A 22941-nucleotide genomic window follows, 5' to 3' on the forward strand; every position below is an offset into this window, starting at 1 on the left:
GGTGCTCAGTACCAAGGGGGACACAGCCATGGGCTGCCCACAGGTGAGGGGGTACCTGGTCATTGATGCACTGCAGGTCAGCTGTCCTGGTGTCCCAGAACTCAAACTCGGTCTTGGGCAGGGGGTGCAGCCCTGCCAGCAGTGGCTGCGCTGAGTCCTTGCTCAGGATGCCTTTGATCTGCTGGGACCACTCGATGACCACAGTCTCGATGGTGTGCAGCACAGAAGCATCCACTGGGCCATCCAGCCTGAAAGCCAACAAAGTGATGCTCCAGCACTAGGACAGGCCCCAAGCTGGCCCTGTGGGCCTTTTTTTGGCCACCTCTGCCAACACAGCAGCCCAGCATGATCCTCTTGAAGGTGTTCTGCTGCTAAGGTGTGCCCCAGGATGCTGAGAGACCAAGCCTATGTACCAGTTCCGGTCCCTCCCAGAGGGACTGAAGCTGCCCTAGGGCCCTGCTGGGCTTTGCTGTCACCAAGCAGTGCCAGCAGCACCCACCAGTCCTGGATGGTGCTGGAGCCATCCTCTGGCAGTGGGAGCAGAGGCTTCCCCTGGATCTTTCCGCCCATCACCAGCATATCATTCTTCAGCTGCTGGGCTCGTTGCACGACATCCTCCACCACTACCCTGGGCCAGCCCTCCACGTTCTCCTCGACCAGGAGCAGGGGGTATATGACCTGCAGGAGAGGACTCAGCTGGGCACTTGGTCAGGCTCTCCAGTTGTACAGGGCAGCACTTCTCACTGCCTGCCCGAGCAGAGTATCAGCCCAGCCCCAGCTCCAGCAGCTACTAATGTTATGTTTTGTTTTGTTTTGTTTTTCTGATGTTTATGTCATCAGCTAAGATTCCCCTCACCCTGTGGTGGGTTTCCAACTCTCATGGGTTGGGAAGTGCCAGCAGTGGCACAGCAGGTGGGGTCACGGGCTGGTGCATGAGCCAAAGCCACTGGCATTGAGGAGAATCTGCAGGGATTCCTGGGGCTGACCCAGCTGTGGGATGCTTTGGGCTGGCAGTGCTCTGGGTGGGAATATTCAGGGGAAATTTGAGAGAAATCCACTCAGACATTTCCCAGCTTCAGGCCACAGGGAAGGGGGAATTTCACTGAGCTTTTCAAATCACAGGGAGGAAGTGATACAGCTGAGACCCACAAGAAAACTGAGCTTGTGACCTTCACCCAGCCCTATGTCCTGGTGAGGTTCAGTCAGTGGGTGGTTAAGAGTCACCACGAGGTCAAGGCCAGCGCTGGGGACAGTTCTATTAATATGGTTTCTTTTTGATCCCGTCTGAACCTTTGCTACAGCAGCCTGCAGTGAGCGTCCAGGTGGCATAGACATGCACAGGGAGCTCAGCTTATCCCCCTTGCCCCAAGCCTGGACCCAGCAGGGGCAACCTACCTCCTGCACCACGGTGCTGAGATGCTGCACGGGCGAGGGGCCGATGTCTCCTACCAGCAGCCCACTCTGGTAGTTCTCCTGAGTGATGGTCTCCTCCTTTTGCTTCACGAAGTAGATGCCTTTGCCCTTGAGGGTGGGCGGGAAGCCGGTGGCTGGCAGGAGCTGCCCGGAGGGGCTCAGCGCTAATACCAACTCCAGCACGTCCCGCTGCTTGAAGAACTCATCCAGCGCAGCCATGGCCTCGTCGCTGCCCACAAACTTGCTCCACTTGTCCGGCTGGACCCGCATCAGCAGCGTGGTGAAGCTCTCCAGGAAGCCAAGCAGCTCCTCCGGTACGGCTGACATCCTGCTGGCACCGCCACCGGGCTCCGCTGCGGCTCCTCAGCGCCTGGGGCGGGGGGAGCGAGAGGCAGGCAGGCAAAGCCCCACTCAGCCAGGGGCTGTGCAGACCCCCGCACCCCAACCACTTCACCCTCCCCTTACTGCAGGCCAGTCACTGCCCTCAGCCTCCCTCTGCATTCTGCAACCTCCTGCGAGCTGCTGGCCCCATTCTCACCCGGCTCCATAGGCTCAATCACCTCCCAGCCTTAACCCAACCAGCCCCCTTCCCTTGGCTGCATCACCGCCCCCCATCCCCGCTCCCATGCCCTCCCCCTGCAATCCCAAGCTCCATTGCCCCCCAGCCTGCCTGTACTCCTTCTCCTGCCCTGTTGCACCCCTCAGCCCTCCAGCATTCTCCAGTTACTCTCCAGAGTCTGGTCAGCACCAGTCCCAACGGACACAGGCACCAGCCCCAACGGACACAGGCACCAAGCCCCAACGGACACAGGCACCAAGCCCCAATGGACACAGGCACCAAGCCCCAATGGACACAGGCACCAAGTCCCAACGGACACAGGCAGCAGCCCCAACGGACACAGGCACCAAGCCCCAACGGACACAGGCACCAAGCCCCAATGGACACAGGCACCAAGCCCCAATGGACACAGGCACCAAGTCCCAACGGACACAGGCACCAAGCCCAACCTCCCTAGCACTGCAAGCCCCCATCCCACCACCCTCCTGGCATCCCTGCCCCTTATCTCTCGTTCAGGGCTGTTTGCTCACACAATCACCATCCTTGCTGGACTCACCACATGGTACCAAGGTGCAGTGCAGGCAGGGATTGCAGCAGGGGTCGCTCCTGGCTCTGCCAGGCTCCCCATCATGGCTCAGGTGCAGATGGCCAGACCAGCCTCCCCTGGCCCTGGTGGCAGAGGCATGGCCAGGATAGGCTCTGCAGTTCCCAGCTTGCTCCTGGCCCTGACTTTGCTTTTGATCCCATTCCCACCTGGGTACCACCTGGGTATGATGGCCCCTGGTCCCCCCTCACAGGTGCCCTCCCTGCCCCAGCAGCCAGGTGGCAGCTGCCAGACAAGAGCTGGGCTGTGAGCTTGGGGTACCCAAGGTGGGCCCAACCCAAGGTGGTTGCTTGAGCCCCCTTACACCATTGCAGTGTGTGCCACTCTGCAGTCAGGGGGTTCAGCCCTCAGGTCCCTGTGGCTCCATGCCCAGCTGAGCTCCGTGCCAGTCCCACTACACGCTGGGTGGGTGGCACACAGGATACAAGATTAGGAGCGGTGCTGCATCCTGCACAGCCACCCTGCATCCTGCAGCAAGGTTCCCAAGGCTCCTTCCTGGTGACCAGGGGCAAGTTGAGGGGAGCTGGCAAGGACATCAAGGTGAGAGGCTTTGGGAAGGCTCAAAACAGGACCATGCTGGCCACAGCGCTGCCAGCTTCATCCAACATGGCAACACTATGACACTGGGCACTGAAATCTTGGGGGGTGGGAGGAACATGAACCTGTTCACAAAGCCAGGGCAGGGGCTGGCAGCACAGGGCTGGGGGCTGCTGCCAGTCCCAAGCTGCACACAGAGCACAGGAGGCTGAGGCTGAGCGCAGTTCAGTCTTTATTCGCTGCAGATCCTCAGCACTACTTTACAAGGCTGTGGCAAAAAACAAAAAAACCAAACCAAACCAACAACAAAACAAAGTTAGAATAAAAAATCCTGCCACCTCCCCAACCCCCACCCTCCAGAGAGGCCTCTGCACAGAACAACCCCACATACAAAATAATCTAAAAGGAGAAAACTATACAGGAGTATTTACACCTCTGATAAATAGACTAATACTGATCCAGGTGCCTCTCTCCAGACCGTGCGTGGTGGCCAGGGAACAGGACAAGACACAGGTGTTTGCAAGGCAGAGGCAGGGGGCCTGCAGCCCCCAGCCCAGCCGGACCCCTTCCTCCCCCACAAGCAGCATCCCTGGCACAGGCTCCAAGCATGTCCTACCATCTGCTCCAGAGGGAGGGCTCATGCTCAAGGAGACGATGGCCACCCTGGCATGACTTATCTTGCCTCTCATCAAAGGGATCCTGCTGCAAGGACTTGCTGGGGCAGTGCCATCTGGTGCTGCCACACCAGGGTCCTCATCTGAGCTCTGGCACCCCAGATAGGTAAGGACATTTTTGTGCCCTGTATGGCATCTGTATGCTGGGACAGCGACAACTCCCTGGCCCTCAGCCCCTCCCTGCACTGTGGGGACCATCCCTGGTGCAGGGGACAGCTGGGAGGGTTCAAGGCAGCAGCGTGGGGAAGCCCAGGACAGACATAGGCCCGCTACAACGAGAGCCAGGAGTCATGTCTCAGCAGGCCCCCTCAGCAACCCTAGGGCTGCCTACCTTCAGCCTGGCAAATTCAGCAGCCCAAAACCACCAACTGCTAACCACCAGCCATCCCCTTCCTGATGGGACACTCCAAGTGCTTCAGGACAAGGGTGCTGGTGTGGGGGGGACCCAGCAGCATGAGCAGCCACATGCATGTTGGGGGGCTCAGAAGCAGGGAGGATGCCTGTGGTGCCCATCTGGCAGAGGAGGAAGGAAGGATGGTACAGACAAAAGGTGCTCCCCTTCCTGCAGCTGAGCCTGGGGCAGGATGGGGCTCCGTGTGCACAGGGCTGTCCATGTCCCAGCTCCAGCCTGTGAAGACTCTGTCCTGGGGATGAGGCCATGATGGTAGAGCCAGAGTCACCAAGACACCTGTGCTTGCTCCTTCTGCCCGTGGTAAAGAAACTGCGAAGCTGAAGCTGGGTCCTGGGCCCAGGCTGCAGTGTGGCCCCAGCCTCGCAGCCCTCCAGGAAGCGGAGAGGCTCCGGCTGCCAGGGGCATGCCTGCCTCGCAGGGCCAGCAAAGGCTGCTAGTGTCTCTTGGTGGAGGAGACCTTCTTCTTCCTGGCAGCCAGCATCTCGTAGAAAGGGTCTCGGCTGATGGCTGCCCTGGCAGGGACAACAAGGTTCTGGTTATCTACACAGCCTGGTGAGAACTGCTGCAGGGTTGGGTTTGTCCTGCCTGGCAGAGTGTTGGGCAGGTCCCTTTGTGCCCCAGGGAAAGCCTCTTCCCTTCTATCCTTTCAGGGTGCAACAGGAAGAACTGCCCCCCACCCCGTCAGGTCCCTGCTGTGCCCCTGCCCAGTGCCATACCCCTGCCCAGCACCTTGCCATCCACTCCCTGTGCCATCCACTCCAGGCACTCACTTGATGCATTTGATCCACTCTTCCTTCTCCTCGGGGGTGGGGGCGGAGATGCGGTACACAGTGTGGTTGCCCTCCACCACACGCCCATCTGCCTCTGTCTTGCAGGCCTTGATCACCTGGTCCTTGTTGTCAGGGATGTAGAGCTCAAAGCAGTTCTGGGAGAGAGAAGATGGTTCAGAGGTAGCCCCCATTCCCAAAGGGGGATCCTGGGTTGGGAGGAATGGGGCAGAGCACTGGGTCTGCAGGCACTTCCCTGGCACAGCCACCCCCAATGCAGCAGAGGGATAGACACACTGGAACCATCACCCCACAACCCCAGATGTGTTCTGTGACATTGCAGTGTCCACGCCTGGCTGTGCACCCAGCTGCTGTGATGTGTGGAGGCAGTGACAGCTGCAGGGTCCTCCAAGGCACATCCCTTGGGGGCTGCAGCACCTCCTGGGTTTCCCTGCCCCAATCAGAGCACCAGAGCTGCTCCTCCAGGCCCAGAGGACCCTGCCATGGCACTCACAGGCTTCTTTGAGTCCTCCACCTCACGGATGCTCAGGTTCTCCAGAGGGATGATACCACGGGGCTCTTTATCCTAGTGGGACCAAGTAGAGGCTTTAGCCACAGATCCTACCAAACGTCACCTGTGTGCCCCAGGCAAGGCTGGATGCTGCCAACCTGCCCCCTCCCCACCACCCTGCTGCACAGGCACTTGGTGCTGCTTAGCCCTGTGGCTGCACCCTGAACTCTGACTGTCACCAGCACCCCAGGAGGCAGCGGGGCAGCCCCACACTGGGAGGCTGTGCCCTACTGGTGCCACACAGGCTGGATCTGGTGCCCTTTCCCACCCCAGCTCAACACATCCCGAGTGAAGGCCACTGACCGTTGTGTACTCAAAGTAGTAAAGGCAGTTGTCTGTCAGAATGAACCAGCGACGCTTCCACGTCTTCACCCTGCCTCCTGAGAGCAGAGAGGGGCAGGTTGGGGGCAGCCCTGGCATGCTGTGGGCCGGGGCACGTGGCACACGGAGCAGCTAGGGCAGAGCTGGAGCCCAGGCAGACACACAGCCAAGCACCGGGGCGCAAGCAGAGCCAGGCAGCACACACCACGCCGGGTGGGGCACGAGCAGGAGCGGAAAGCAGATGGATGAGGATGGAGGTGGAGGGTGATGAGGGTGCTGAGCCCACCCAAAATGCTGACTCGGCACGGCCAGAGGATGCTGCAGCCAGGCAGCTCTCAGGGGGTCCCATGGCATCCCAGCCAGTGCAGCCCAGTGCCACAGCAGGACAGCAGCCCAGCACCAGGGCTCGTGCTGGGGAGGTTTGGTCAGAAGGAGCTTCACAACAGCCACTGCAGAGGGAGATGCTGCTCCTGAGGCTCAGGGAACACTCAGCCCTGGGCCAGCCTCCCCCTCACCATGCCAGTGTGCCCTGGCCACACAACAGTGCCAGACAGGCACCCACCAGGCCATGCTGCCTAAGTCTGGCATGGACCATGTAGGCTGGGGGCTGTGCTCATGCCCCTCAGCTTGCCCAGGAAGGCTCCGTGCCCCCCCCACCCCAGCTGCCCACCCCAGTCCCCTGCACCAGAGCCAGGCTAGGGTGAGCACTTCCTGGAAACCATCCCTCTGCCTCCCTCCTGCCAAGCCCAACCCAAAACCTGTGGCTTGACTCCCTCCCGCCACTGCACCTCCCTAGGGCCACCTCCTCTCCCAGGGCTTATGGATGGGAAGAGGCCATGTGCTGGAGTGCCAAGGCAAGGTCCTGTGGCACAGGGAAGGGCAGGAGCTGGGGTTTGGGCCTGCAGGGGTGCCGGGCTCTGTGCAGTCAGGCAGGGCCTGTGGAGCCATATAGGATTGAGGGCCAGTGCAAACCTGGAGGGAGCACCAACACCCCTGGCACCCAGCAGCTGCGGGCATTGGAGCCAGGGCAGTGACAGCACTCAGCATGGAAACTGCTGCAAGCCTGTAGCATGACACAGAGAAACAGCACAGTGCAGATGGCTCCTGCCTGCTCACTTCTAGCTCCACGCTCTTTGTGCCCCCAGTCTCCCCAGCTACGGGCTGGGGCCCTTCCTGAGGACACCCCAAAGCCATCCCCATCCCTTGTGGCACAAGAGGCAAAGACCCATCCCGGCCAGGCCGAGCTGCCTGCAGACACAGCAAAGCAGGGACTGGGGCAGGGAGCGGCCATGGCTGCAGCCCCATCTATCCCGGGGCTGTCGGGTGCACCACAGCAACGGAGCGGGCCAGGAGACCTCGGGGAGTGTTTGGCACTGGCAGGGCAGGTACCCTGCTTCCCTGCCTCGGTGGCGGCAGAGGTGGGGCTGTCCCCTCAGCAGGCGAGGTCCCCGAGGCGGTGCGGGTGGTTAGCAGCAGCAGCGATGAGACTAATCACCGGCAATTAAAAACGAAAAGGAAACAAAGCCCCAGCGGCAGTGAGCAGAGCAGGGAGAGGGGTACGTACCTCCTGGAGTTGGGGGGCAAGGAAAGGAAGAGCCAAAATCATGGAAACATACAAATGAGGGAGAAAAGAAAATTAAAAAAAAAAAAAAGGAGAAAAAAAATAAAAAGGAAAAAAAATAAAAAGAGGAAACCCCAAAGAACCTCCCTCGGCCCGCGTGGGTCAGTGGGGCTGCAGCAGGGAAGCTGTGAAGGGGCCGTACCAGGGGCACTGCCGTGGGGGCCAACCTGCCCTGGCTCACTGTGGCTCTGTGAGACAGATCTCCTGGACTTGTGTGGGTGCACACCCTAGCTTCCCCTGCCCCATGGCCTCTCTGAGGCACCTCCCTGACCTACAAGTGGAACCCATGGCTGCTCTGCTGCCTCTCTGCCTCCTTCAGCGGTCAGCAGCCCCAGCCATGGTGGATACCAACCTGCTGTGCACAAGGACTTTGCCAGCAAGGTGCTGGGCTTGCTGAGGGATGGGAGAGGCAGTTATGAGGCTTCCCCTGGGTATCTCAAGCCCAGAGCTGGAAAGCAGATGGCCCTTGCTCAGCCCCAGGGCTGGACTCTGCACTGGTCAGGTCACAGTGTTGGGGTAATGCTCCTCTCCCATCCTCAGGGGGTGGCAATAAGGCAGAAATCGGTGTCCCTGGTGAGAGCCCCAAGGAAAGGCCCACGACAGACCCCACTCCTGCCAACACCTAGGCCTTGCTTAACCCAGGGAGAGGGTTCCCCAGAGCTGCCAAGAGGAGAAGCCACAGGAGCCAGGGCGTGGAGCAGGCTGGCGTTGCCAGCTGGGCTGTGGAGCAGGGCCGCGGGGATGCCATGCATGCTGCCTGCATGTGGAGCTGGGATGCAAAGGTGATAATGCTGTGGGAAGGTGAGGCAGGGACTGGTCTGTGGCATGGAGAGGGGGGACACACGCAGCCTGGGGCAGCTCACCACTCGCTCCCAGGGGCCTGCTCCAACAGGACCCTGCTGTGACTCAGTCATGAGAAGGGCCTCGTGGTCTCTGTGCTCCAACACCAGACCCTGGTACCAGCCCTGCGCTCCAGGGCTTGCCCAGCCTAGAGGCAGAATCCCCTGGGATGCTGCCCCATAGGGCCTCACCTGTGGCAAGTGCTCCTGCTGAGCAGCCCAGGAAAAACAGAGGGCTGCTGGATCTACTTCCCCATGGGGCTGTGCCCTCATTTCCAGCCTCTCACCCCTCCACAGGGCCAGGCTGTGGGGAGCCAGGCCAGCTGGCAAGGTGCATGCAGCCCAAGGGCATCACACCCATGCTCCTTCCCAGGCCACACCTGTCCAGCTGCCAGCACTCACCGAGCTTCAGGAGCCAGCCCTCCCGGTCGGGGTTGAAGAAGGTGTGGGTAAGGTCATTGCCATCATCCTCAGGGATTTTGAAGGGTTCATTCTTGATGCTCTCGTAGAGATTCTGGTACAAAATACAGTGTCAACTCAGCTCTGCTCAGGAGCCCTACGATGGGCCAGCTCTGCAGCCCAGCCTCAGCCCAGCCATGCCCTGTCCCTCACCCGGAGCAGCTCCTCGGGCAGGTCCCCCCCATCGTTGATGCCACGGTTCATGGCGATGAAGCGCTCCGCCGTGGGTTTGTCCTTGACGTTGGGGTTGTGCAGGCTGGTGTTCAGCATGATGATGGCGAAGGAGAGCACATAGCAGGTGTCTGCAGGGGTAGAGGGGACAGTCAGCTGCAGGGTAGAAAGGGTTGGGGAGAGGGACTGGGGCAGGTGCTCACCTGTGGACTGGAAGACGCCAGGGTTGCACTGGCAGTACCGCTGGGCAAAGGCCTCCATCATCCGGTCGATCTTCTGCGCTTCCCCAGGCAATCGGAAGCTCCACAGGAACTGTCTGCAAAGAGGGAGATGTTTGTGCTGGTCTGGGGGCTCCATGCACCTTCCAGCCACCCTCACATCGCTCCAGCCCCCTGCCTGTCCCCCACGATGAGGCACAGCTCAGCTCCTGGCCCCCTTTGCTCACCGCAGGGCCTGCACAAGGTTGAGGTCAGTGAACTCGTGCAGCTCCACGAAGGCATGCAGGACTTGAATGTTGAACTCGTCTCTGTGGGAACAGAGCCAGAGCACGAGGGATGCATGATCAGCAAGTCCTGTGACTGCCAAATGGCCCCACCTCTCCCTGACACACTCTAGACTTGGCTTATTTGTGGGGTGATCCTGCAGCTACCCCCAGAAGTTGAGACTTAGGCTGGTATGCGTATATCAGCCTCACGAAAGTGCCAGTCATGAATCAAACAGCTCCAAGCTGGCCCTGGCACTCAGTGCCCAGCCCCTGGGTACCCCCCTGTGGCAGTTTGGGCTGGGTGCCCCCTGCCACTGCTACATGAGATACGTCTCTGGTGTCCCAGGTGCCCACCCAATAGGGGTGGACACAGGAAACAGCGTATTTCTACCCATGCGCCCTATAAAGCCATCTGCAGAGTCATTCTCTTCCTCTTTCTTCCCTATCTGCCCCCATGGGAGATGCTCTCTCTTATTGGGTAACAGTGGGGGAGTATCTCAGGCCCCTTAGGCCTGTCTAGGCCTAATGCCAGGAGGAGAATGGAGGGGGGGCAGTCTCAGACCTGGCCAGCCTGAGACTTGCCTAGCAGCAGGAGGGGGGAAGAAAGAGCCCTCGGGGTTTGGGTATACCCTCAGGTGGGAGGAGGGAAGGATTGGAAGCCTCTGGGAATTGTGTAAGGGACTCTGTATGCTTTAGGATGTTCTTTGCCACTACGCTTTGTAGTTTTCTGTAGTTTCACCAATTGCTTTTCCATTTAAACTCTCCATCACTCTCCAATCCATTTGTGTGTGTCATTCTTTTGTCCCTTTCGGGGCAAGAGAGGATCTGTCTGGCCTCAAACCAGCACACCCCCTTCAGCTACCCTGCAAGCTCAAAGAGCTGCAGTGTCTCATCTCTCAGGTGATGAAATCCTAGGTCACCCTTGGGAGCCCCAAGCTGCCCCGAGGCTAGCGTACCTCTCGCCCAGGTAGTCACCAATGGCTGTCTTGTTGAGGCCCTCTCCCTTGTAAAGGAACTGGGCAATGTCCTCACACGTGTTCTTCAGCAGGTCATTTTCAATCAGGAACTGGATGCCCTGGAGTGGTGCAAAAGGTGCTGCTATGGGGCTTGCTGCTGACTCCACCACCCTGCCTGATTCTTCCCCAGCCCCTGCCCTGGGTGCTGGCCCTGCCCCAGCAGGCACTTGGACCACGAGGTGGCACAGCCCAGCACAGCCCAAACAGGCTGGTGAACACTCTGCTCCTCACCCACCCCATTTCACTGTACCTTCTTTGGATCCATGTTGAACTTCTTCCTGCCCATGGCCACTTGCTTGTTCCTCTGCATGTTTTTCCTGCAAGGCACAAAGTAGCTTTAAACACCCAGGAGGGACCCTGCTGCCTCCTGCCCACCCCCTTGGCCAGGGCACTGCAGGGAGGAGTCAGCCTGGAGTGAACGGGAGCTGAGCAACTCAGCCTGGGCCAGGCCCCCTGCATCAAACCTGAACAGGGCAAACCTGGGACACTGCTCCATGGCTCTGCCCCACTTTGTGGCAGAGCAGAACAGAGCTGCTCTCAGTCTGCCAGGTCCCAGAGCAAAGAGGAGCTGCCCTATACACAGGCTCACCACACTGCTGGGTACAGCATCCTAGCAGGTGAACTCCACATGGGGGGAGGCTGGAGGAAGCTGGGTTTAACAGGGCCTTGGGGAGAGCAGCCCCCAGGCCCCTGTGGGGCCATCCTGAGGTGACAGCCTTCATGCCCCAGTGGGTGATTGAAAATGATGCTGGGATTCAGCTCCTGTCAACTGCTGGGACCCTCTAATCCCAGGCTGGCACTGCCTGCAGCGGCTGAGAATAACAAAGTCTGACAGTTGCAGTGGCCAGACAGAGGGGCTGAGGCTTGGGAAAACAGACCTTTGGAGCAGCACTTCAAACTGGGATACTGCTACCGCTCCAGGGAATTCAGTGTGCCTGGGAAAGCCACCAGCCCCAGCACCCACAGGATGGGGCTGCTCTAGGGTGAGAGTGAGCCAGCACCCAGCCATGCCAGCAGAACACTCACCTCTCCTCTGTGGACCCCAGGTTCTCAATCTCATTCGTCACTTCTGCTATCTCATCTTTGAGCCGCTGAGGGGAGAGAGCACAGTGAGACAGGAGGTGCCTCCATCCCTTCCCTCAAACCCTCCAGACCCCCAGCCCTGACCTTCCCTCCCACTTCTAAGAGCAGGCAGGGCATTCCCATGGACTTGGGCTGGAGGAGGCAGGAGCCAGAAGCCAGCCTTGGGGCAATTCCCCTCACTTCTCTCTTTCCCATCCCAAGCACTGCCAGGGACTGAACCAACTCGAGGGGCACTCGCAGAAGGGGCTGGATGCACCCGGCTGCTAATCCCCCTGAGCATTGCCATGCTCCGAGCATGCAGGAAGGAAGAGATTCAGAGAGTAACAAAATTACCTCCTAATCCCTTTAGATCATGCCCAGCATACGGCAGTGATTAGCCTCTGCTGCCTTAATCAGGGACATGACTGACGAGTGTCCCAGATGAGCACTGACCTCGCAGTCGCTTGCCAGGGCAGTGACCCAGAGACACAGTCCTTGCCTGTGCCAGTGAGGGGCTGGCACAAAGAATCTGATGCCCCAGGCCACTAGGAATGGCACAAGCACAGAGGCTGGAGCTCTGCAGGGGACTGGCTGCCAGTCCAAGTCTATGGTCCCTGCTGGGACCCTCTCCTTGGTCCAGCGCTGTCAGACAGCAGGGCAGTGGCATGGATCCAGCTCACCCTACCCTCCGGTTCCAGCAGCCCCAGAAGCTCCACTAGAGTCCCACAGAGAGCCAGAGGCTGGCAATTAAAGGTCATGGGAGTATAAACCCAACCCACAGCTCTGCTCCTGCCTGGGCTCTGCAGTCTAGAACAATGCACCCCAATCCCACAGCCACTATGGACAGCCCAGGAAGGGGCAGCCTCTCCTCCTGCTTCATCTGGGCCTTGTTCCCCTTTCCCAGGAGGGTGAGAGACTCTGGATGGGGCTACAGGGTGACACGGGCAGGGAGATTATCCCCTGCCACCCAGGGGACAGCCCTGAGTGCCTGGGACAGGGGGATTGTGCCACAGGGGGTGGCCCTCAGCATCACACCTGTATGTCAGCCAGCAGCTCCTGCTTGCGGCGGCGGATGTTCTCCAGCTCCTGGCACTCCTCCGGCGTCAGGTCACTGGGCACTGAGCAGAGACACAGTCAGGTCAGCACGCGTGGCCATGGCAATCATCCCTGCCAGGCTTCGGGCACAGCCTCTGCTCCTAGGCGGCAGCCTGGGCCTGTCAGGTGCTAGGACGCGGCTGCTGGGTGTCTGGAGGAGCCAGAACAGCGAGCAGTGCTCTCATTCCTGTGCAGCAGCCAAGTGCCACTCGTGGCATGCCAGGAATGTGAGGGCTTGGGCATCGCCCCGCCAGGCAGAGGCTGCAGCGGGGGCACTGCTGACTCCTGCTGATTCAGCCCATGGCAGCTGGGAAGTGAGGGCAATGAGGGCAGTGAGGGCTAGCATAGCCCAGGACTGGTGCTCCCCCAGCCTGGCTCTGCTGTGCCACCAAGTCCTGTTTAACTCTGCTGTACCCCAGCTGGGCCACTGTCTGCGCCTGTCTCAGTCTGGGTTGCTCTGCTGTGCCCCACAGCATCAGGCTCCACTTGGACCTGGAGTCCTGTGGGTTGCTCTGTCACACCAGAACAGCCTCAGAGAAAACCACCTCCTGGCTGCCCTTGCAGCCCCCTCTGCATTGGATCTGACCTTTCAAGCCAGAGCCCAGAATGGGTGCAGCCTCTGGACAAACCTTGCCTGCACACCATGACATCTCCACCCCCCTGTCACCCTATGGGAGCCAGGCACCCCCTCCCCAACACTATCCTTGAGGCTCAAGCCCCAAGCCACCGCACGCTCCTGCTCACTCCTGAGCCCCACAGCTCCTGGGACATTCCTGGTGCTCCCCAGTGCATGACCTCCTGCTCTGCAGTAACAGGGCAGCCCATTCCTGTTCCCTCCCGTCCCCAAGGTCACCTGCTCCTTCAGCAACACTCCTGATGGTGCCTCCCACTCTGCCAGCGGGTTCCAACAGCTCCCTTGCACACTGCACCAAGGTCGCCAGCAAGAACACCTATGTCCTGTTCCTCCAGAGCATTGTCCCCAAGCAAGGTGGCAGCAGCACCTATCAGCTTGGTGCTCCTTGGGATGCTGGGGACAGGCCCCCACTTCCCTCCTTCCATCCCTCCTTCCCCAGTCAGTGCTGTCCAGTGCTGCCACGGCTCCGCGTGCTGCCTCAGCCATGGTCTCCAGGCCACCACCGCTGCTGCCAGCCCAGACTCACCCAGAGTGTCCCCAGCACAGCTGCCTGCCCTGTACCAGTGCCCAGGAATGTCACATACCTTCGGACCAGCACCGTCCTCAACCCTACATCATCTCTCCCCAAGCCTCCCCCTCCTCCGTGGGAGCCGCACGCACCCCTGAGGTGATGGCGACCACACAAACAGAATCTCTGGACTCAGCATTTCCCAGGCTCTGCTCCCAGGCTTTCTGATGAGCTTCCTCCCTCGCAAAAAATCCCCTGCTGCCGAGGTTGGAGGCAGCCTCAGCTTGCAACACCCTCCCTCTAGACGCTGCCCAATGTTTCCAGTCTCTGACACCAGGAAGTATGAACCAGACAGTCTAGCTCAAAGCACCGGCTTGAAAGTAATTTCAACTCGAAACACTGCAGGATTGCCTTATCGATGCACCCCAGTGCCTTTCAGCCATCCAGCGCCACTCCCGCAGGGCTCAGCTCCTGCCCAGGGCACCCAGCAAGCCCAGGTGTGCTGTGGGAGGGCTGAGCCCTGCACCTCTTGCCAGACACAAAACCCTCTCAATCCCTCTGCTGCTACGTGTGCAGCAGGACCCTACCGCCCAGCTGCGGCTGCAGGGGAGGGAAATTCAGTGCCAGAGCTGGACCTGCCCTGAAGCGAGCTGGTTGCTGCCCCAAGGCTAGCTGGCCAAGGGCTGGACTGCTGGTGCCAGCCAAGTGAGCGCTGGCTGCCTGCCCTGCTGACCTGGGAGTGAGCAGGGGTCTGGACAGGCCCAGGGAGAAGATGCTGCAGGGCAGAGGGGAGCAGCAGGGCTGTACTAAAGCCCAGGAAGGTGCCTCCCTGCCTGTGCAGAGGCTGAGTACTCGTGACACCGTCCCAGCCATGTCAGCAGCAGCCAGAGGAAGAGAAACCCCAGACGCAGGAGGTTTGCTGGGGAAGGAAGAGGGCGTTAACCCTTCCTCAGCGTTCTGCTCAGCACCCACCCCGCAGTGCCGAGCCGCACGGCTCCCAGGAGACTGGTGAGGAACTGGGGCACATTGATCCATGAGACCGGGTCATCCCAGTGCCAGCACCTGCTCCCCACCAGCACATAACCCAGTGCAGGGGGCCCAGGGCCTCCCCATGGCTCCTGCTGCCCTCCCCAGCACCCTGCAGGCTAGTAGCAGGAGTGTAACAAAGGGCACCAGAAGGATTCATCTCTGTCCTGGGCCCCAGGATCCCTGAGGGGCACAGCAGCAGCACATTCCCCTCTCCCACCATGCCTAAGCAAAGCCTCTTCTGACACTTGAAGACCAAGCTCAGCCCCTGTGCTCCTTCCTACCCCACTGCCCTGAGACAAGTGGGCAGAGGTGGTGGCACAGGAGTGGGGCAAACACAGACTCGCCCACCAGCTTCCCCCTTGCCTTGGCCCCGTCAGCTTTCCCACATCCCTGGGCTAAGCTCACCGCTTTCCTCCGCCCTCAGCACCATCCTGGCAGGCCGTCTCCCCCGGCTCCTTCGGCTGTGCCTGCGCTGCCAGAAGCTCTGGAGAGGTGCTGCTGTTCGAGGTGCGGATACCTGCCTGCCCCGGTGCTTCCTGGGCTGAGTCAGGGCCTGTGTAGGGCCAATGAGCTCCGGTGCTGCCTTGGCGTCATCCCGGCCGTGCCGGGAGCCAGCACCAGCAACACCCTGTTCCTGCCTCAACGAGCCCGGGGCCACCACCGCCTTAACTCCTCTGCTCCCGGCGGAGCGGAGAAACGGGGCAGCCCGGGTCTTGCTCCTGCCCCTCAGCCCTGGGCTTGGGGGATATGATGTGTTGGGCTCCCAGCCCTCCACTCCACGAGGAGCCACCAGGACACTCGACCCGGCTTGTCTTGAGCTCACTGCAGCAGTGCTGGGATCGCCTCCTCTCCACGACCCGGAGCACACATCCCAGCTGACTTCTGGCCAGCTCCAGCTCTGACAGACCTCCCGTTGCAGGTGAAGGACGAAGCCGGGCCAGTTCCCCAGCCAGGACCAGGAGAGTTGTGCCTACTGCAGGCTTCACAACGGCTCACACAGTCAGACAGGATCAGAGCTGGGACCAGGAGCAGGGTCAGGAATGATCCTGGTCCCCATGGGAGGTTGCTCTCCATTGTCTTGGCCTCCTGCCCTGAGGTGCCTGTATGGATCCCACAACTCCATATGGGGATCACTGTGCAGCAGGCTCTGAGGGATGCAGGGCCATGCCTGTCCCCAGCACGTTCTCATCCCACTGTCAGCTGCCTGGAGAGGCTGTGTGAGCCTTGGCTGCCTTGACTCAGCTAAATCCTGCTTGGCAGCACAGATGGAGAAATAGCACCCAGAATTCCAGCTATAGAGCAAGGGGAGGAAGGGCTTCAGAAGCCTCATGGTAGTCCTTGGGTCCACAGCTGCTCCACAGTACTAGCCAGGCCTCCCACAGCCCATGCTGGGCTGCAACAGAGGGGTAAAGGCACCAGATTTAGGCAGACCATGGGGACAAGCTCAGGGTGCTGCCAGCAGCTGTCACTGGACTCTGCTGTGGGGTGCTGCTGCCATGACCCATGGCTGGGGGGGCCATGGGGCCCCCTGAAACTTCCTACCCATCTTAGCACACCACATCCTGTTTTCACTGCGACATGTGTGCATCCTGGGTTGCGTCAGCCCTATCCTTCCCTACCGACAGCCAAGGCCTGTCAGGAGAAGGGTTTGGGGACAGGCAACTCCAGGAAAGACCCTCCCAGGTGGCTAGACCCAGTGCCCAGAGCTGGCCGAAGTCCACATCCTGCTTTGGCACAGCCCTACCTGTCACCTCCACTCCCTGTGCCCAGAGCCCATTGGGGAACCCACATCTGCAGCTGCTGCCTTGCTCCCTAGTGGCTCCAGGTTCCCATGTTCCCCACACCAGATCCCTAGCCCACCATGCAGCCAGGGGGGCACTAGCTCAGACGTGTCCACATGCACTGAGCCCTGTAAAAGTGCCAGAAGAGCAGCCCAGCAGGAACCTCGCTGGCACCATTCACCATACTGGACCTCAGGAGGAGCAGAGTCTGCTGCTGCCTGGCCTCAGCTGCTGGTGGGGCCAGCCAGAGGAGGTCTGGCATACCTGTGTCCCACTGCAGTCACCCTTGGTCCCATGCTTGGGCAGGAACCCACAGACAGCAGCAGCATCAATGACAGACAAACACTCACATTTCCCAGGGCAGAGTGGAGCAGGAGGGCAAGGGGCTGGGGCAGGACCTGTCACAGTCACACCAGGGCTGCGAGCATCCTCGTGGCTGCTGCCAGTGGCTCCCAAGCTTGCCCAGGACATCGTGGCACCCAGTATAGTTCCAGGGCAATGCCACACAAGGCAGCCCAGTGCCCAGTTGTTTTGCTGAGGCTCAGCTCTTATAGAGGCCAGTGGCATGCAGGGGAAGGAGGCAGCGAGACGGTGAGGACTCTCCGTGCCGCTGTTAGCAGGAGCCATACAGAGCCAGGGCTGTGGGCACTGCCACAACTGCCAGGGGGACGGGGACTCTGCAGCAAGCAGAGAGCAGGGCATGAAGAGCCTACCTGCCTTGGCAGCCACCGAGGGGCAGAGGAAGGCCTGGAAACTGGAGGCACAGAGCTCGCTGACCGTCCCCATGCTGCTGAGGTCCTGCACAGGACACTGCCAGCTCCGAAGGGGCAGGCAGAGGCCTGGCAAGGTGCTGTGTGGCAGAGCAGCAGGCTCCCCGGTGCTGGGGCCTGCGGGTAAGGCGCAGGCAGGGTAGCTGGAGGACTCCCTGCTCCGGCTAGAGCCGGGGAAGGCAGCTCCAGCAGGGTTGTGGCAGCTGCAGGAGCCCACGCGCCGGCCGCAGCCAATCCCTGCTGCTCGCTGCCGACGCTCTGCTCCTGGAGATGCTCCGGACGGTGGCTTAAAGCCACTTAGAGGACAAGGAGTTGGGGAAATCCCCAGCAGTGCCCACCCCCCCCAGCCCCATTCCAGGCTGCCTGTCCCCCGGCAGCCCCTTGCCCCCATGGGGGGCCAGCAGCAGGGTATTTTTAGAATGGTTTTATCCCTCCGTATTAGAGCATTAAGCATCAGGAGCCGGCGGTCGCGTAGCAACCAGCTCTGCATAAAGGAAGGTGCACCAAGAGACAAGGCGGCTCTGGTAAGGCGTGGGGAGCTGGGGGGTGCTGCATGGCCCCCACTCGTGGGGTGCAGGGCCTGGGCGCCAATCCTGGCACAGCCCCAACAGGCCCAGCCTGCCCCACGTGGTGTGCACAGGCAAGCTGGCTGCACCATGTGCCAGGCCCCTGGCGATGCCAGACGGACAGCTGAGCTCCAGCAGCAACGGAGGTGCCTCTGGCTGTTTTGCAGTCACAGGGTGCAGGGGGGTCCTGTGGCAAGAACCAAGGAGGCCCTGCCCCAGGATCCCGACCTCGGGGCCAGCTGCGGAGGCAGGGAGAAGGCACAGCCCTCCCTCCCTCCAGCCCTGCTGCACCTGCATTCCCCAGCTCCACAGGCGCCAAGTGAACCCAAACCGGACCAGCAGCTCCTCCCTCAAAGCAGGGATGATCCCCAAGCACAGGGCACGGCTGTGAGTAAGAAACCCTAGAGCCTGTTGGGGCAGGAGGCAGCGTCCTGCGGACAGCCTGGCTGCTGCCTCTTGGCTGCCAGGAGCCAGTAGCTCCTCTCACCTGCACCAGCAAGCACTGGGACTTGCTGGGCTAGGAAAAACCTGAGCCGGGCAGGCAGAAGGGTGCAGGGCAGGAAGGGACCCTGCCTCCCAGCAGCTATGTGGCTACAGATGGAAGCAAAGGCAAAGAAAAAAAGGCAGCCAGGCACTCACTGCTGACATGACCGACCTTCTGGTGACTTTCTGGTTTTGGCATCACTTCCCTGTTCCTAGGCACTGAAGTGGTAGTTAACACATCACCAGGAGGCAAAAGGGCAGGTGAGAGCAGCCAGGGGCACAAAGGGCCTGAGCTGGACATGTTGTGTGGCAAGTGCCCATCCAGGGCCTGGATTGGCATCTGGACAAATCCTTGTGTGGCAAGGGCACCCATGGGTGCTCCAGTCAGCCTGAAGTGGGGCCAGGCAGCATCTCCCATGTTGAGCAACCCAGATGCCCAGCTCCATCCCCACACCCTGCCTGGGCAAGGTGGGTGTTTACAAACATGTTGGGTTTATGTTAACCACAGCTTTAGGCTCTGGAGGCAAAGCCCTGGGGAGCAGCATCCCCCTTTCCCAGGCCCAGAGCAGAACTGTCTGACCCTAACCCTGCTGTGATGGACCTGCTGCACAGACAGGCTGGAACATCCACTCGGGGACACATGAGTTCCACTCCATCCCTGATGTGTAACTGCCAATCGTCAGCACTGTGGCTTACCGCTCTCTGAACATCTCAGGAATGGAGCCAGCTAATTGCCCTTGCCCAGTGCTGTGCTGCTGGAGCCCCAGCCCCTGGGTCTGCTCTCTGAGCCTGGTGCCATCCCTGCACTGTCCCCATATTTTTAATGTGTGAGCCCCAGGGCTCTACAGAAGAGCTTCTCCCAGAACTGGGCCCAGTCACTTACCCTAGCTTGCCTCAGCGACATGCCAGGGAAGAGCTGGTGCATCACCAGCAGCTCCCTGGCAGTGCTCCCCCCAGCACCAGTCCTCTCAGTGCAGAGGTGCACACCACTGTCCTGAGCCATCTCTGAATGAGCTGAGCCCACACCAAGGGCCAAAGCCTGTTGGCAAAACAGGGCTCTGCAGGCTGTCAACAAGGAGAGTTGGAGACCCCTCAACCTGGGACCTGACAGCCCACCTCCTTTGAGGGTTCCCCTCACAGAGCCTACTCCACCTCTTGGTACCAGTCATCCTGTCCTAGAGAGTGAGGCCCCCCAGGCACAAGCTGCTTTGTAGAGGCTGCATCAACCCTGCTTAGAGAAATCCCTTAATCCCCCAGGCCAGAGTGAGCAGTAATCCCTTGGGTGCTGCAGGATTACCAGCGCTGCCCCTCGCCACAGGGCTGGGTCTGAGCTAAGACAGGGCACAGCTCAGGACAAGGTGCCAAGATGGGATCATGCTCCTGTGGCTGCTCACCGGTGCTGCAGCACAGAGGAACAGGAGCAGCTGGGTCAGTTCTGCACCACCATCACTCTGCCATCCAGAGACATTTGGCCCCCACTGCCACGCTCGGTCTAGGGACAGGTTGGTATGGCCGTGGGGAGATGCTGGGAAAGGGGTGGGAGTGCAGTCCTGTGCCCTGGCAGGAGTGGGGGAGCTGCATCTGTGCTACCAGCTGCTCACCCCAGGATTTGCTCCGTGCTGAGGCAGATGGCTGGAGAGGAGCTGTGTATCATGGGGCACACACTGGTGTCAGCACAATCCTACCAGCAAGAGCCTCCCCATTGGGTTTCTACCATGTTGAGGCCTCACAAACCATCCTCTGCAAAACCAACAGAGCTTGAGGGCTTCAGGGCAGCTTCAGATTGTGAGGTCGCTACCACAGAGGCAACACTTTGGAGGTGGCTGTACCACCCATCCTTGCATCTTGCCCTCATGGTGTGGTAAGCAGGTGATTTCTGATGCCAACAGACAACCCAGGACAACATCCAGGCGATTCTGGGAAGCAGTGAGAGGCCGCTCACAGAATCATTCCCTGCAGCACTCTCCTGCTAATGGGCTGCATCTGACAACGCCCTTGCCAGGCCACACACCAGTAGGGCTGGGTGCTAGCACCTTATCTCACATGGTCCACTCCCTACCACCAAGCACAGTCACTTTTGGGGTGGAACAGCAGCCTCTTGATCAGCTGCACTGCACAACTGCAGCAGGCAGGAAGCTGGCTCCTGAACCAGCACTGCCAGCAGCAGCTTCTTCACTGGCACTGGCAGCAGCCAGCTGACCTCGGTTCCTGGGAAGAAGGGTCACCAGCTCCTCCATCAGGACTTCGGTTTCAGATCTCACCCAGGCAGACTCCAGCCTTCCCATTAGCAAATTTCTCCCTTGCTCATGGAAAACCCACCAGCCAACCCACAGGAACCTGCCTCAGAGGGTGAGGGCACAGACAGCACCTTCCTGCCTGCTCCTGGGCACTGGGAAAAAAATGCTCTGTAGACAGGGAGGAGGGAAGAACGCAGGGAAGTAATCTGCACATGTATAAGAGGGGACATGCAGTCCATGAGCCACCTCACCCCACTCAGCCCACCCTGGAAACAGGCCCTAGGGGCACAGCAAGTGCTCCTGTGCCAGACAGACATTCTCGAGCAGGAGCAGTCCAAGAGACATTTAGTGGATGCCATCAACACCAATCTGCTCTGCAGACCTGCGGAGCCTGAGCTCAGACAGTGCTGAGAGGCAGCAGCTGAATGCAAAGATTATGTGGTGGAGGGAATGCATGCAGGCAGCAGGTCCCACAGCCTGGCAGCATAAATACTGCAGGCAGCAGGTCTGTGGTCTTGCAGCACTGACGCTGAAGGCAGCAGGTCCCAGAACCTAGCAGCATTGACAACAAGGTTCCTGAGTCTAGCAGCAGGTCCCAGAGCACAAACACTGCAGGCATCAAGTCTCAAAGCCTTTCAGCACTGACACTGCAGGTAGCAGGTTTGTGGTCTGGCAGCACGGACACTGCAGGCAGCAGGTGCCAGAACCTCACAGCACGGTCACTGCAGGCAGCAGGTCCCAGAACCTCACAGCACGGTCACTGCAGGCAGCAGGTCCCAGAACCTCACAGCACGGTCACTGCAGGCTGCAGATGCCAGAACCTCACAGCACGGTCACTGCAGGCTGCAGGTCCTAGAGCCTCGCAGCACGGACACCGCAAGCAGCAGGTCTCAGAACCCAGCGGCACGGACACCGCATGCAGCACTGGCACTGTGGTAGCCAAACACCGCGGCAGAACCCCGGGAAGGACGAGGCCGCACCGCCGGTGAAATGGGAGCGCCGAGGCTCGTGGGTTGCAGAAGGGACCGACCCCCGGCAGCTCTCCCCACGCTGGCTGCGGGCACCGGGTGTCAGCTTCCTCCACCCCGCTTCGCCGCCAAGGCCGCGGCCCCGCCCGGCCGAGCCGCCGCTGCGCTGTCACCTGCGGGCACGGGTCCCACCGCCGCCGAAGCCGAGCCCCAGCCCACCCAGGAGCCGCCAGCCTCCGTCTTGCCCCTGGGAGCGGCTCACCTCAAACACTCCCGCCTGCCCGGGAGAGCCGCCTCCGCCCAAGCGGGGAGCGCCCGCCCAGGCCCCCGCCGGCAGCGTGCCCGTAAGGCGCGGGACCCGCCCCGGCACCTTCACGCCGCGGCTGCCCAGCCCAGGTAGGGAGTCTCAAAGCCCACCCCGGTGCCAGACGCTCCCCCCGAGTCGTCACCATCCCCACCGGGCCCCTCCCGGCCCCGCACTGACCGTAGCTGCCCTCCTCCTCCATCATCATCCCGCCGCCGCTCCGGCCCCGCCCGCGTGACGAGGGCAGCGAAGCCACCATGGGCGGCAGCACGTGACGCAGGTAGGCGGGGACCGTGCAGGCCACGCCTTCCAGAGCGTATGCCCCGCCCCCAGTGCCCAGCCCTGCTCCCCCGCCCCGTCCCGCACGGAGCAGCGCCGAGCCGAGCCATCTCGAGCACCACGAGTTTATTGCTCGTAGCGCTGGCGACATCGCCCCGGCCCTGCGGGACTCGCCACCACCTCCCGCGACCAGCGCGGGGCCGGGCGGGAGAGGGGCCCTACCCGGAGGGGGGGCAATGGAGTCACTGTGACTCGCACAGGGGCAGTTTGTGGGGGTGGGAGGGCAGATGGGCAGGGTGCAGGTGGGGTCCGAGAGGAGGAGATCCCTGAGCTGTACCCAGGAGAAAGGGACACCAGCCCTGGTGCTCCCAGGGCTGGTATCCCCCTCCCAACATGGAGCCAGGGATTGGCACATAGGCCCAGAGCATAAGGGACAATCTGCAGGCACTTTCCAGGAGTCCCCCCCACCAGGCCTTAAACTCGAGGCTGGGTGGGAGAAGGGGCTACTTCAGCCCCAGGCATAGGTACAGAGGACATGGCAGGGGAGCCTGGACAAGGCAGGTTGGCTGGAGAGCAGAAGAAAGTAATCCCAGCCCATCAGGACCCTGGGGTCCTCAAGGACAGCAGCTCTGTGAAAGGAAGGCAAAGAGCCCTGGAGACACGTGGGATTGGCCTCCCCTACACAGCAAGGTCCATGAATATCTCCCCTGACCATCCTTCACCTGGGACTGCTCCATGCGCTGACTGAGGATGCTGATCTTGACCTGAGAGGAAAGG

General features: G+C 60.8%; 2 protein-coding genes across 4 annotated transcripts in view; both read right to left on the minus strand.

The window, feature by feature from the left end:
* The window catches only part of DNAH17 (dynein axonemal heavy chain 17), a 39286-nt gene extending 37546 nt beyond the window's left edge, over positions 1 to 1740 (minus strand). Inside the window, exons 1-3 of the mRNA XM_054393791.1 lie at positions 1396 to 1740; positions 500 to 678; positions 56 to 248 (exon numbers count right to left, since the gene is read on the minus strand). Coding sequence (XP_054249766.1) covers positions 56 to 248; positions 500 to 678; positions 1396 to 1740 — 717 coding nt within the window. The remainder of the gene's footprint in view (positions 1 to 55; positions 249 to 499; positions 679 to 1395) is intronic.
* A 2729-nt stretch (positions 1741 to 4469) lies between these two features.
* CYTH1 (cytohesin 1) lies at positions 4470 to 22093 on the minus strand. Of its 3 annotated transcripts, XM_054393989.1 has the most exons (14): positions 22066 to 22093; positions 12546 to 12628; positions 11475 to 11539; positions 10699 to 10765; positions 10389 to 10507; positions 9394 to 9474; positions 9152 to 9264; positions 8931 to 9079; positions 8721 to 8832; positions 7423 to 7425; positions 5841 to 5917; positions 5481 to 5552; positions 4970 to 5124; positions 4470 to 4711 (listed from the first exon to the last, which is right to left on the minus strand). In XM_054393989.1, the coding sequence occupies exons 1-14, from the start codon at positions 22091 to 22093 to the stop codon at positions 4633 to 4635; spliced, it is 1203 nt and encodes a 400-aa protein (XP_054249964.1). In that variant the 3' UTR covers positions 4470 to 4632. The 3 variants fall into 3 exon arrangements, with proteins under 3 accessions (XP_054249964.1, XP_054249961.1, XP_054249963.1); XM_054393986.1 differs by lacking the exon at positions 7423 to 7425 and having other exon boundaries at positions 22066 to 22087; XM_054393988.1 differs by lacking the exons at positions 7423 to 7425; positions 22066 to 22093 and adding an exon at positions 15182 to 15206.
* Positions 22094 to 22941: the final 848 nt, after the last annotated feature.

Source organism: Indicator indicator, chromosome 29 (genome assembly GCF_027791375.1).
Source record: "Indicator indicator isolate 239-I01 chromosome 29, UM_Iind_1.1, whole genome shotgun sequence".
Taxonomy (NCBI): Eukaryota; Metazoa; Chordata; class Aves; order Piciformes; family Indicatoridae; genus Indicator; species Indicator indicator.

What these genes read in the sequence shown, in the direction of transcription:
- CYTH1 (XM_054393989.1), bottom strand. Translation starts at nt 22,093, where the DNA reads ATGATGATGGAGGAGGAGGGCAGCTACG. An exon ending in TGGCGTCTTCCAGTCCACAG is followed by an intron (nt 9,080 to 9,151) that starts GTGAGCACCTGC and finishes CTACCCCTGCAG; the next exon opens with ACACCTGCTATGTGCTCTCC. An exon ending in ACTACTTTGAGTACACAACG is followed by an intron (nt 5,553 to 5,840) that starts GTCAGTGGCCTT and finishes TGGTCCCACTAG; the next exon opens with GATAAAGAGCCCCGTGGTAT.